Here is a 12,537-nt window from a genome sequence, read left to right as displayed (position 1 = left end):
CCCATCTCCGCCACTGAAGAAAGGTCCAGCAGCCAGCTGGGTGGTTTCCTGTGTGTGCAGTGGAAGGGGCACCATCTTGGTCTTTGGCTCAGGCAGCAAAACGCCCGGGTTGCTGGAGACCCATCAGATGACCTTGCCAGGGGCGGCACCCTGTCTGATCCAGCCTTTGGAGGCCCCTTTGGCCAGGGCCCTAAATTGGCTGCCTTCTCCGGGGTGCCCACCTTCTCACCCTCACTGTCACTGGCTGCTGCTGCTCCTCACCCTCTTTCTTCTCGGTTCTGCCATTGCCGTGCTCAGCAAGCCCAGAGCAGGTGGCAAGGGAGCAGGGGCACCTGGCAGACCCACCGTCGTGTAGGCCAGAGAGAAGTGAAGGTGGACGAGCAGGCTGTGAGGAGGAAGCAGTGGGGCGAGCTCTGGGGGGCATGCCCATGAGGCCTTGCTGTGGGGCGGAGCACTGGTGCTGGCCTGGGCTATGGGGAACTGCCCAAAGGAAGGGATCCACTCGCCTTCCTCTTCAGCTGTGTTCTGTGGGCAAGTAAAGACATGTTTTTCTTAAGCAAGCATTTGTCCCTGCTGTTGATTTGTGTGAACTGCCTGCATGAGGGACAAATGTGCTATCAAGGTGGGAGTTTAATGTACCGAATTCATGTACGGCAAAAGCATATATGCGAAATCGGAGGGCAGGAAGGTACTTCTGTACAAATGTGCTGCTTGTGGGTTTGCCACAGTTTGGCTACTGCGTGACCAGAATGCTGGACCAGAGCACTGCAGAATGCTTCGACTTTTCTCCCATTGTAGGAAGCTACTACATGCAGTTCCTGGGCGGTCTCCCCTCCAAGTTCAGGCCAGCCCCAGACCTGCTTAGCTTGAACACAGTGATGCTTTAAGTACATTCAAGCCATACTTCGGGACTAGTTTGCTCTAGTAACTTTTGATTGGGCCACCAACCATTAAATGTTTTTAACAAACTTCTCCCTTCATCATCGTATCTAACTAGCAGATTTGATTTCCACTTGCCCTTCTGCATTTTGCAATCAAACCATGTTTTTCCCATTCCCCAGTTAGTAATGGAATATTGTGGAGCTGGGTCTGTAACAGATTTGGTGAAGAAAACAAAAGGAAACTGTTTCAAGGAAGACTGGATCGCATATATATGCAGAGAAGTTCTCAGGGTGAGTATTGTGTGCATGGTCAACAAAAACAGCAGGCTCAGAGTCCCTAGAGCATATCTCTATTTCTCCACCCTATTTGTGGGCAGAGAAACAGAGGAAACCATTTCACCGAATTTCCCCAGCAGGAGGAGAAATTCTCCAACAATTTCCTTACAGGCTCAACTCGTTTTTAATTTTTTAATTTTTTGGGGGGGTGGGGGGAGGTGTGCTGCCCCTACCAGTGGTAATGACATCCATTTATCCATCACAATGCAGATTAGTTCTCCAATGTCTTGCACACTTTTCCCCATGAAAGAGGCATCCAATTTTGTGTCTTGCTCTGAAGCCATTTTATAATCTATTTCCAATTTCTTTTAGGGGTATTCCTAGCCATATAAGGTGGAAGAGGGTACTGTGTGTGTGTTTTTTTTTTTCTTTCCTTCTATTTGACATCTCTGCATTGCTGTGCAGCCTCCCGGGCTGTCTGCACTCCTAGAAGTTTCGGGGGTGTGGTGTGGGGAGAAATTATTTCATGCCTTCCCTTGGGCTTCAGCTGAGGTGCAGGAAGCAGAGGGTTGCCTGGCTGACAGAAAGGTAATAGTAAGGCAAGATAAAGCCGACAGATAATAGTAAGGCAAATAAGTAAGGCAAGATACTTATGCACACGCCTTGGCTATCTCAGAAGTAAGACAAACACGAGACTTTAGAATCCATGAAGAATCCTCTGAGATTTTCCTAAGCTCTGAATTTCCTTTTGGAAGCAATTTATTCTCTGTCAAATTGAATGGAAATTGGGTTGCAGGGGGATATGGGAGAAATGTTCAGCACACCGCACTAGTTGCCGCAGAATGTGCTTGAGGACAGAGCTGGAAGGGATTCAGTGGCATCGCCTAGAAGAGGACGTGGCCGGCTGGGACACTGAACGACTCCCTACACCACTTATAACCGTTCAACTGCCATTATTGCAGGTCCCGCTTACAGCCACTCAACTGGCAAATCCTTTTCTTCCTTCCTTCTTTCATACAGTGCTTTTTCTATTAACAAGGCAGATGGCCTTGTATGGGAAGTGGCAGCATTTTTGAAAATGTAACCCTGGAGATTCTGCACTGCAGCATATTACCTAGCGAATCAAACCTGGCTTGCAACTCTATTGCTCAAGGGTTTGGGTGCCTGCTTCTGGCGTGGCCAGTGACTCTCCACTGAGCTGCTTGGATCGCATGTGAGGCTGGCAACCGTCAGAGGAGGCCAGCAAATCCCAAACCTTCAGCACTGTTATCAGAGGCCCATCTCCGCATGTTCCCACTGAGCGAATCTGCCAGCGCCAGCGCCTCTTGCGTGCAGGCCCTGGAGAAGTCTCCTTGGCAGGAGAGGATACCATTTCCTATATGCTTAATTTAATATTACCATTTGCTTGTATATGTTGTCACTATTATATTTTGTAAGCTTCCCAGAGAGTCATTCTGGCTAATGGGCAGGGTAGAAATTTAATAAATCAATACAATAAAAATTTCATTACCTACAACAGGAGTCCTTGGTTGGAAGAGAGGTGGAAAGGGGCAAGAAAGCTCAGTGTGATTTTCTTCTTCTAGGGTTTATCACATTTACATGCTCATCATGTTATCCACCGAGATATCAAAGGACAAAATGTGCTCCTAACAGAAAATGCTGAAGTCAAACTAGGTATGCATTTTGGATGGAAACTCTTCTGTGCTACTGAATCTATCCTTCCTATTATAGCCTCAAGGAATGGCCAGAGGATAGTGTTACTTTAAGTTTATCAATAGCCTTATGAAAAGACCGTATTCTTGACAATAAAAAATTTAAGTGTTAGGTTTTCTTTTTAACTCTTTTTCTTTGTAACACTCCCTTGGAAACATACAGTAAACTTTTCTCCTCCTGTAAAGGAAATCACCAGTACCACTTTATGGTCCCTCTGTGAGAAGAGCCAGTGAGTCCGGAGAGTGTTTTTAAGGATTTCTGATAAGTACATGAAACGGCCACATCATTCACAACTCTCTGTCTGGTTCACATGTGCAGTGTTTCCATTTCATGGCTGTAGCTCAGGGAATGATCAAATGCAGATGAGCCACTGCAGCTGAGACAGCCAATCTGACCCTGCATCTCCAATCCATGTAAGCAGCTGCAGCGCTGGCTCAGTGTAGACAAAATAAGAAGCCACCCTTTCCTACTATAACGTTGAACCCTGGCTAGCATCCTTCCACCTCATTCTTCTTTCTTCCTGGGAGGTAAAGAGTGAAACCTCCCATTATCCACTTTAACCAACCCATAATTCTTTGCGACACCCAAGCCTGAGGAACTGTGGTTAGTGGGAACAAATCAGAATTAACCCATGGTTTCAAATCTTGGCTTCTCCTCAAATTCTAAACAGAAACACAGCTTCTTAAGTTTCTGAGATTAAATTAAAATCAAAGGTTTACAAAAGAACAAAAGAAGCAAGGACAGGATGTGCTAACTTGAAGCTTGCCACAGCTTATTCCAGTAGAAGGAAATCATAGTTTCCTGTTTCACTTGAAGGGAAGCCTATCTCTGCATGTATTGCTCATCTGTTACCATCACCTTTCCTCCTTCCCCTCTGTGGTCTGTCATTGCTGATCAACAAACTCCTCTTTTTAACCATAGTGGTTGAGAGCCTGGGACTGGGACTCAGGAGATCTGGGCTCTAGCCCACTAACTGGGTGACTCTGGGCCAGTCACAGACTCTCAGCCCAAACTACCTCACAGGATTGTTGTGAGAAGCTTGAGAGGAGAACGATGTAAGCCACCCTGAGTTCCTTGGAAGGAAAAAGGTGGAATATAAATATAATAAAGTTCAACATATATTGATGACAGAATAGGACAACAACAAATATTAAAGCTTTTGCTCAATCATACAGATAGATCAGTGATCTGAATTTTGATCAATTATGTGCCTTTACTCAACTTGCATAAAAAGTGTGTGTAAATAAATCTTCCATTCTGAAGCGTGCAGAAATACATTCCTTATTTTTCGAACATCCGCTCACTGCCTGGTTGCCTGCATTGCTTCACACCTGCTTGGCTTTTGCAGTGGATTTTGGAGTGAGTGCTCAGCTGGACAGGACCATTGGCAGGAGAAATACGTTCATTGGAACGCCCTACTGGATGGCACCCGAAGTCATTGCTTGCGATGAGAACCCAGAATCAACATACGACTACAGAGTGAGTCTTGCTGGTGCTCCTCACGGGCTTCTTGCATACCCTCTGTCCAAACACTTGGCCACAACAATTTAAAAATCACCCTTTGCTCTCACACGCAGCCCCCTTTGCTCTCCCTTTGAAAAGAAGGGTTGTTTTTGCCTTCTCCAACTGAACTTGCTGGGCTCGGTACCACACCAATCCATGTGCCTCCTCCTCAGAAAAAATTGCTACCATTCTCTTGTGCAGCCAACCTTCTTCCTTTACCTATGAAGACCATTTCAGCTTGGTTTGCCTTCTAGAAATGAGTTCCTGCTTTGGCCAGATTACAAGTTGAAAAGCAACATCCTCACTTTGCTGTTTGCTTCCTCAATGCCACTCTGGTCAATTTTTAATAAGAGATGAGCAAGAAATGTGCATGCAAACCAAAACTGTTATCCTCCTAAATTTGCACTTCTCTAAATTTTGCAACAGCATTTTCCAGTTTAAAGAGAATACATATTTATGCATGCATTCATAATATAGTGTTCAAAGATGCATTATTTTAAGAAAAATGCTTGTAAACAGTGTATGTTGGGTAGGCGTGTGTACACAAACGAATGTTTTAGGAGAAGTGAAGAAAATATTCCCATGAGTTTTTACGTGAACTTGAAAAAACAAAAAAATCTTGAGGATGAAACAAACTTAAGACTGGAAACAGGAGAAACTGGAATTGATAGATCTGCTCGCTTTAACTTCCTCCCTTCTCTGCATCGCTGTCACTTAAAATCTTGGCTAATAAGCAGGCATGTTCCACATTCATGATTTAAGGGCAGTGGCAGCAGTGGGATCCTTCCCTTGATCATGTGGTTGGAATTGGGTGCAGTTAACCCAGCATGGCTAAGATCAGGCCTGGACCCACCAAGGCAAATTAAGTCCATCAGCTGTTGGCTGTTCAGCCTTTTATGGATGTGCACATATGAGCATCTGCATGTGTGTATGCACACACATTTGGCCTGCTACCTATTGTGGCAGCTGCAGACAGGCAACACCGAGACTTTCCATGCTCCTGGTAGGCTTGTTCTCCTTGGAAGCATTCGTGATTCAGGCCTGCTTTCTGTTAGCGTTCTCACTGTACTCGCTGTCTTTCTTTCTCCAGAGTGATTTGTGGTCGCTGGGAATCACAGCAATAGAGATGGCCGAGGGAGCTCCCCGTAAGTTAGTTATGCTTTTCCACTTGTTTCATGTTCAAACCAAGCACAAAATATTGGTTAAATATGCATCTTTCCAAGAATTCACATCCTCAAAGCTAGTGCACTTGTGGCAGCTAGACAAAATAGATTCTGTTGATTGCTAAGCGTAATTAATTCCCCACACACATCCAGAAACTAACCGAACTGCTGCTAAAACAAGATTTTTTTGGCTAGTATTCAGCATATGTTAGTGTAACCTATACCCTCTCATCTGAGGGCAAGCCAGCATAAGATGCTTATCACATCAGTTCCACAGATCCCCTTCTCCCACTTCTGCAGCTGCCAGGGTTGTGGCTTTCTGGGTCAAATGGTACAGAGAGAGGAGCTTACAAAATAAGATTCCAACATCTGGGGGAAATCACACAACTTGAGAACAATGTGCCTGGTTTGCTTCTTCACTTGATTCCTGCAATGGGAAGTGAAGGACCATGGGTACAAATGAGTCAACATTTATTACATGGATTTCCCACCGAGTTTCCTGCAAGGAACCAAGCTGGCTTGACCTCCCCTGTCCTCTCAACAACCCTTTGAAGTAGGTTGGGCTGAGCACCAGTAAATGGCCCAAAGTCACCCAGTGAGTTTGATGCCCAGTTAGGACTAGGATCCAGTACTCCCAGACTCCTGCGTCCTAGTCCAGCACTTGAAGCACAGTGCCACGTGGACCAATTCTTACAGGATGGGGAACATCCCTTTAAAGCTTTCATTTAGCTGTCGTCGCATAAAGAAATGGGAGTCATGTGACTCCCACTGGGGAACATAAATAGTGCTTTCAAATCACCTTGTGCGCAGTGCTTTTCAGTGGAAACTTTTTGCACTTTGGCTGCCAACCGCCAAGTCCACAAAGTAAATGAATGCGATCAAGTGATAATGTGCATATGTGAACCAGGCCAAAAATGTCCTATTTGACAGCTCATGTATACTTTTGTTCTTTCTGTCTGTCTTTCAGCCTTATGTGACATGCATCCCATGAGGGCTCTGTTTCTCATCCCACGGAACCCTCCCCCAAAACTGAAATCTAGAAAATGGTAACACACTTCTTTTTGATGGCTATAGATGCTAACAGGTCAGCCTGGACTCTAGCGCTGTCTGGCTCCGTCTGCTTTTCAGAGAACTATTGAAAGTGTTCTGGATAGCAAAAGCATTGTGACCTTATTAAGCCCTCCAGCTTTAGTGGTTGTTTTCATTCAGGTCAGGCCAGGAAGGGACCACAGCTCAGTAGCAGAAGTCCCTGGCTTCTCTAGGTAAAGGGACAGATAGCAGCTGATGGATCCAGACTAGCTGGACCACTATTCTGGTGTAACCCAAGGCAGCTTTCTGTGTTCCTAAAATAAGTCTGAAGTTAAGTTCGTTCTTCAATGGAAAATGCTGTGACTAGGTTCAAACAGTGTGGGTGTAATGGGTTGTGGTTGAAATACGGGTTGCAGTATTGCCTGAACCCAGCTGTGCTAACAAACCATGGGTTGTTCTGCTTGTTAACCAGAACAACCCATGAAGAAGACCCATGATTTATTGCTTAACAAACCATAGTTCAATATTGCGGCTGGGTTAAGGCAGCAGGAGCCCATGCTCAGTACATGAGTCGGAACCTAAAGATCTATCAAGGGGTTGAGCATGCAAGGCTAGATTCTGTCAGATTTAGGACAGACAAGCGGCAAGCTAAATGGCAACTTCTTGGTTCTCTGAGATACTCTGCCTGGTTTTGTGACCTTGATGATGAGCCGCTTCAACTGGCATTGAAAAGCAACACCTTCCTACTTTTAAAACCCAAACAACATCAGCAGCTATACATTTTTCTTGGGTTCCTCAGTTAGCTGGAAGTACCTTCTCAGCAGGCCACAAAACACAGGTGCTAAGAGTCATTGATGGGAAATAGCCAGCAAGTACCTGAGCACCAAGGTCAGGGGCAATGGCCATGATGCAGTAGGGCCAGAGGCAAAGGTGGGAACAGCAAGGGTCACATACCCAGCAAGGTATAGCAGGTCCAGAGGCAAACATGAATGCAGAGCCAGAACCAACAACAAACAATACCAGATACAAAAAAGACATGGCAGGTCTAAAAGCAAAGGCAGAGTCAAGAACAGATAAACCTCGGATACCTGGCAAAGCCCGGCAGGCCCAGAGGTGAAGACAAGGCTAGGAGCAGGCAAAGCATGGTAGAACCATGGTCCAGGAACAAGCAAAGGGCAGAACCTGGCAAGGTGAGTTCCTGCTAGGCATGCAAGGTGGAAGGCAAGAAGCAGAACCATCAGGAAATAAGGCACAGTCAAAAGCAAGGCTGGAAACGTGATCAGGAAAACCACATATGTGCCACAAAGCCTCCTGCTGGGTAGCAAAGCAGGGCATCGCAGGGAAACCTTTTGCAGAGCCTCCCAGCTGCACTGCATGATTGCATGGGGCCGATGTTACATGTGCTGCGGTTCTGATCCTGGTCCTGCAGGGCGAACCTTTTTTCCATCACCTCGTGGGACTGTTCCATGGCTTCAAAGCCTGACAAAGATGCTGCTGGGAGAGCTTCAGCTTGGATAGCTGTAACCACTGATTTCTGGGGCCAACTCAAGGTGCCAGTATTTACCTACAAAACCTCAAATGGTTTGGCACCAGCTTACCTGAAGGATAGTCTCCTTTCATGTCATCTCTACAGGGTTATTTCCAGGTGTTGCCACCCAATGAGATGAGACAGGAAACTATAAAGGAGAAAAGTCTTGTGTTGATGATGCTCCATTTTTTCAGTGTCTTCACACTGTGGTCTCTTCAGTATTTTAAACCTCTGGGTTATATTTTAATGTGTTTGTGTCTTTTCGTATCTTTAAAACTGCAACTGGCTTTCACTGCTGCGGTTTAATTGGCTTTAAACTTACAGTTTCAATATCATACTTGTGCAATTGATGGGTTTAAGTTTTGGTTTGGGAACCAGCCAAGGAACTTTTGCTAATGGGCAGTACAGAAATGTAATTAATTAATTGATTGATTAAAAGGATGTTCTGACACTAGGACTAAGAGTCCCATAATGCCTTGTTCGTTCCCTTTGGCCTCCCTTGTGAGCTGTATGCATAAAAGCTTGGCAAATCTTGTTCAGGCCCTCTGTTGAGCAATTTAAGGAGAGACTAGAAGAAAGCCCTGAGTGACATGTGGTTTGCTTGCAAGTGACATCTATGTTTGCTGTTTCTTTTTTAGGTCAAAGAAGTTCCTTAATTTTGTTGACAGCTGCTTGGTGAAGAACTACATGCATCGCCCACCCACGGAAACCCTGCTCAAGCATTCCTTCATCAGAGACATGCAGAATGAACGGCAAGTGCGCATCTTGCTGAAGGACCATCTAGACAGAACCAGGAAGAAGAAGGGAGAGAAGGGTATGTTGGATGACACCGCCAGTGACATGCGAATTAACTCGAGTAATATGCTGCATGGAAGAGAAAGAACTGACAACCAGTTTGCACATCGAGTGGTAACAAGCTTTGGCGCACCACTCTTCCTTTAGTACGCAGGTCCCGTAGAAGTATTTGTCCACGTGATACTTAAATTCACACACATGCAAAATACTCTGCCTTTGCATATATGCCCTGGGATGCCAAGGCCAGAATTTCAAAAAGATTCACTCACTATTTGACAAATTCCCTCTCTAAATGAAGATAAGATAATTAAGAGAACTTTGATTTTTTCCCCTGAATTTATGATTCAAAATCTCCAAAAGCACTATAAAGAGGCTTCGGTTTGGATCCATCCCTTGTTCAGGAGTAGGTCACTCACACAATAAGGTTTCTGATCTTACCACGTGGTTTTCCCATTCTCTCCTTCCCCTGCAGTGTCTGGCATGTCCCACAGACCCCTTCCAGGGGTTCCTCAACACTCCAGCGGAGAACGGGGGGGTCTCAGGGATCAGCAGAGAGGTCGGGAAGGTGGTCTTTTTCAGTTGTCCCCTCCCACCAGCAGAACCGAAAAGCCCAGCATAGAAACCTTGCAGGCTGCTCAGGGCCTCCCCTCCATGGCCTCCCCTCCATAGCCATTGTGAAAATGCATCTCTCATCCCTCCGCTAATAGTGCACAGAGGAGTAGTAACAGTGTCTGCAGGCTAGTTACTTTCAGAGGCCACAAGGATGTGAATTTAGAGCAACAAGGATGCTGCAGTTCAGCGAGAGCAGAGCTGGTGAGTTTCTGAGCAGGAGGCCCCGAGGGTTCAAAGGAACACAAGAAATGTTTGAAACTGCAACAGGAATATTCTAAAATTCCAGCAGGAAATCAATCATATGTGTCCAGAATTGAATTTTGCACAACTTTGGGAATTTGGATTCATTCATTTCTTTAAATAGTAGAGTCAAGTTTATTAATAACCGATAGAACACCAAATACCAAAACATAGAAACAGAGTGAGTATCCTGAGCCATCTAGTCTGACCCCCAACTCCAGCTAGCTCTTCTCGTGACATGCCTACCATGTGCATGTCCAGCCTGACATTGAACAATCTCACTGATGGGGCTTCAACCGCCTCCCGCGGAAGCTCTTTCCATACCCTACGGCAGTGGTGGCGAACCTACGACACACATGCCACAATGGGCATGCAGAGCCCTTTCTGTCGGCACGTGAGCCAAGTTGCCCCAGCATCACCCCAGCAGTCGAGCATCGGAGAACAGCGCACATAGGGGCCATGCGCATGCTCAGAAAGGAGCAGTGGTGCCAGGCGATGATGTCACAAGCCGCGACTCATTAGCCACGACTTGTCCGAGCTTTCACATGGCCAGTCAGTGCACTGCCAAGGACAGAGAGATAGAGAGATGACAGAGATAGATATTTGCTTGGACTGGCTGTGAGTTGTTTTTTCTAAACTCAAACCTCAGTATTCAGGTTTTATTGCAGTGTTCGCACTTTGCGATAAATAAGTGGGTTTTAGTTGCAGTTTGGGAACTCAGTCTCTAAAAGGTTCACCATCACTGCCCTAGGGATCCTAACTGTCAGGAAGTGCTTCCTGACATCCAAACTGAACCTTGGTTCCCTGAGCTTTGCTCCGTTGGAGAGCGTCCTGCCTTCCTCTGCAGGGGAGAACAGGTCTCTACCCATCTCCGTGTGACATCCCCTCACATACCTGCATGTCACCAACAGATCCTCTCTGAGTCTCCTCTTCTCCAGGCTGAAGAGACCCAGTTCCCTCAGTCTCGCCTCATACCCCACCCTCTACAAACTGGCCACCAACCTTGTGGCCCCACGCTGCACCGATTCTCACCTGGCTATATCCTTTCTGTAATATGGAGCTCAGAACTGAACACAAAACAATAACAATAAAAATAATTCCAAACAATGAGTTCTGGTACTCAGAACAAACAGCCAGACTGAGAAGCGTTCAGTTTTAAGCATATGAATTTCAGTATTTTAGTAGATTTGCTTAAAAAAAACCCTGCAAACCTAATCCAGCAACCAATGTATATCCTCTGATATAAATGTTTTCCTATATTTTGGGACAAAATACTGGACAAAAACTGGTCCCAAGTGTTCATTCCGGGGGGGGGGGGGACCAGAACAATCCCCAAATGAAAGAGAATACAAATCTTCACTGCAATTTTAGAGTGTGCTAGTGAGTGTGCATGTGGTAAAGGGATGGAGGGAGCACACTCAACTTTTGTGTCAGTCCAAAAAACAAACCTCTCTGAAACTTCTGCGGGACCTTGGTGACAAGTGGGTACATGGCATAAAAGACTGATAATTCAACCAATCAGGTTAGGACAAGACTTCATCGTGGCCATGGGCAGGTTTAATCAATCATTAATAATTGTTGTTAGTCGTGAAGTTGTGTCTGATCCATCACGACCCCATGACAACATTCCTCCAGGCCTTCCTGTCCTCCACCATCCCCTGGAATCCACTCAAGCTCATGCTGACTGCTTCAGTGACTCCATCTAGCCACCTCATCCTCTGCCGTCCCCTCCTTCTTTTGCCCTCAGTTGTTCCCAGCATCAGGCTGTTCTCCAGGGAATCCTTCCTTCTCATTAGGTGGCCAAAGTATTTGAGTTTCATCTTCAGTATCATTAATAATAATCAAAGGCAAATTCTTAAGCATGTTTAAACAGATGGCAGGTTCACACAATACAACAAGCTATGGTGGAGTTTTTATGGTTGGTCTGTCATATCATGCCAACCCTGTTGCAGTGTTTCTGCACAGTATGTTTGAGTTTTAGAAGCTGCGACAGGGAGCAGCAGCCTGCTCTATGGTTTTCATTTTTCATTGGGTTTCTCTAATTGTCTCAGCCTGACATGGCTCCCATGCTCCTGGTATGCAGCTACCATAAAGTCCTCTGGAAAGAACGGCAGCTGCAGGAACCATTCCAGCTACCCAAGATAAGACTGAAGTGCAGGCATGGTAGCTAATGGGATATGTGCCAACAGTGGGAGGACTGAACAGGGAGGGTGGAAACCATGCTAGCATAGAAACCACTTGATCATTGTCTGGCACATCCAGGCAAAACCACTCAGGATTGCTTGCTGTGCTGTTTCAAGAGTTAAAGTCCTTCAGTTACCAGTCTGGCTGTCTGGGGAATTGGAACCTGTGGGAACCTGTGGGGAATTGGAACCTGTTTTCCAGTCTAAACATGCATGGGTGCATGCCCTTAATAAATCAGTACTCCTAGTAAGCAAAGTATAGAGATTCCACACATTTGAGAGCCGGATAGCTTATAACAATAATCGCTATGCCTGTGCACAGGGGAGGGATGGGAAGATACCTGGAGCAATCGGATTTCTCATTTGGATTTGGTTCTCTTCCCCCTGCCTCCTTCTCCATTTAGATGAAACAGAATATGAATACAGTGGAAGTGAGGAAGAAGGTGATGAGCTAAATGAAGATGAAGGAGAACCAAGGTTAAATTCTATGGAAATCTGTGTTGTCTTATTTGGCTGTGTCTCTGCGCTAGCTGCTCCTGAGTTGACCACATGGCAAAGCAGCTTGAGAGGCCGACACAGGCTCTGCCATGTCCGCAGCAGGAGAGATGGGGAAA

General features: G+C 45.8%; 1 protein-coding gene across 2 annotated transcripts in view; it reads left to right on the top strand.

The window, feature by feature from the left end:
- The window catches only part of NRK (Nik related kinase), a 103,363-nt gene that overhangs the window by 30,420 nt on the left and 60,406 nt on the right, over window positions 1-12,537 (top strand). Inside the window, exons 5-11 of one of the 2 annotated variants that reach the window (XM_044427204.1) lie at window positions 1,062-1,172; window positions 2,741-2,831; window positions 4,219-4,349; window positions 5,464-5,518; window positions 6,504-6,582; window positions 8,732-8,907; window positions 12,328-12,400. In XM_044427204.1, coding sequence (XP_044283139.1) covers window positions 1,062-1,172; window positions 2,741-2,831; window positions 4,219-4,349; window positions 5,464-5,518; window positions 6,504-6,582; window positions 8,732-8,907; window positions 12,328-12,400 — 716 coding nt within the window. The remainder of the gene's footprint in view (window positions 1-1,061; window positions 1,173-2,740; window positions 2,832-4,218; window positions 4,350-5,463; window positions 5,519-6,503; window positions 6,583-8,731; window positions 8,908-12,327; window positions 12,401-12,537) is intronic. The other variant, XM_044427205.1, reaches the window with a different exon arrangement.

The sequence above is a fragment of the Varanus komodoensis genome, unplaced genomic scaffold (genome assembly GCF_004798865.1).
Source record: "Varanus komodoensis strain SLA01 unplaced genomic scaffold, ASM479886v1 scaffold18_3, whole genome shotgun sequence".
NCBI classification, from domain to species: Eukaryota; Metazoa; Chordata; class Lepidosauria; order Squamata; family Varanidae; genus Varanus; species Varanus komodoensis.
The sequence above is the reverse complement of the archived record's forward strand: the minus strand, read 5'-3'. Positions and strand labels throughout refer to the sequence as shown.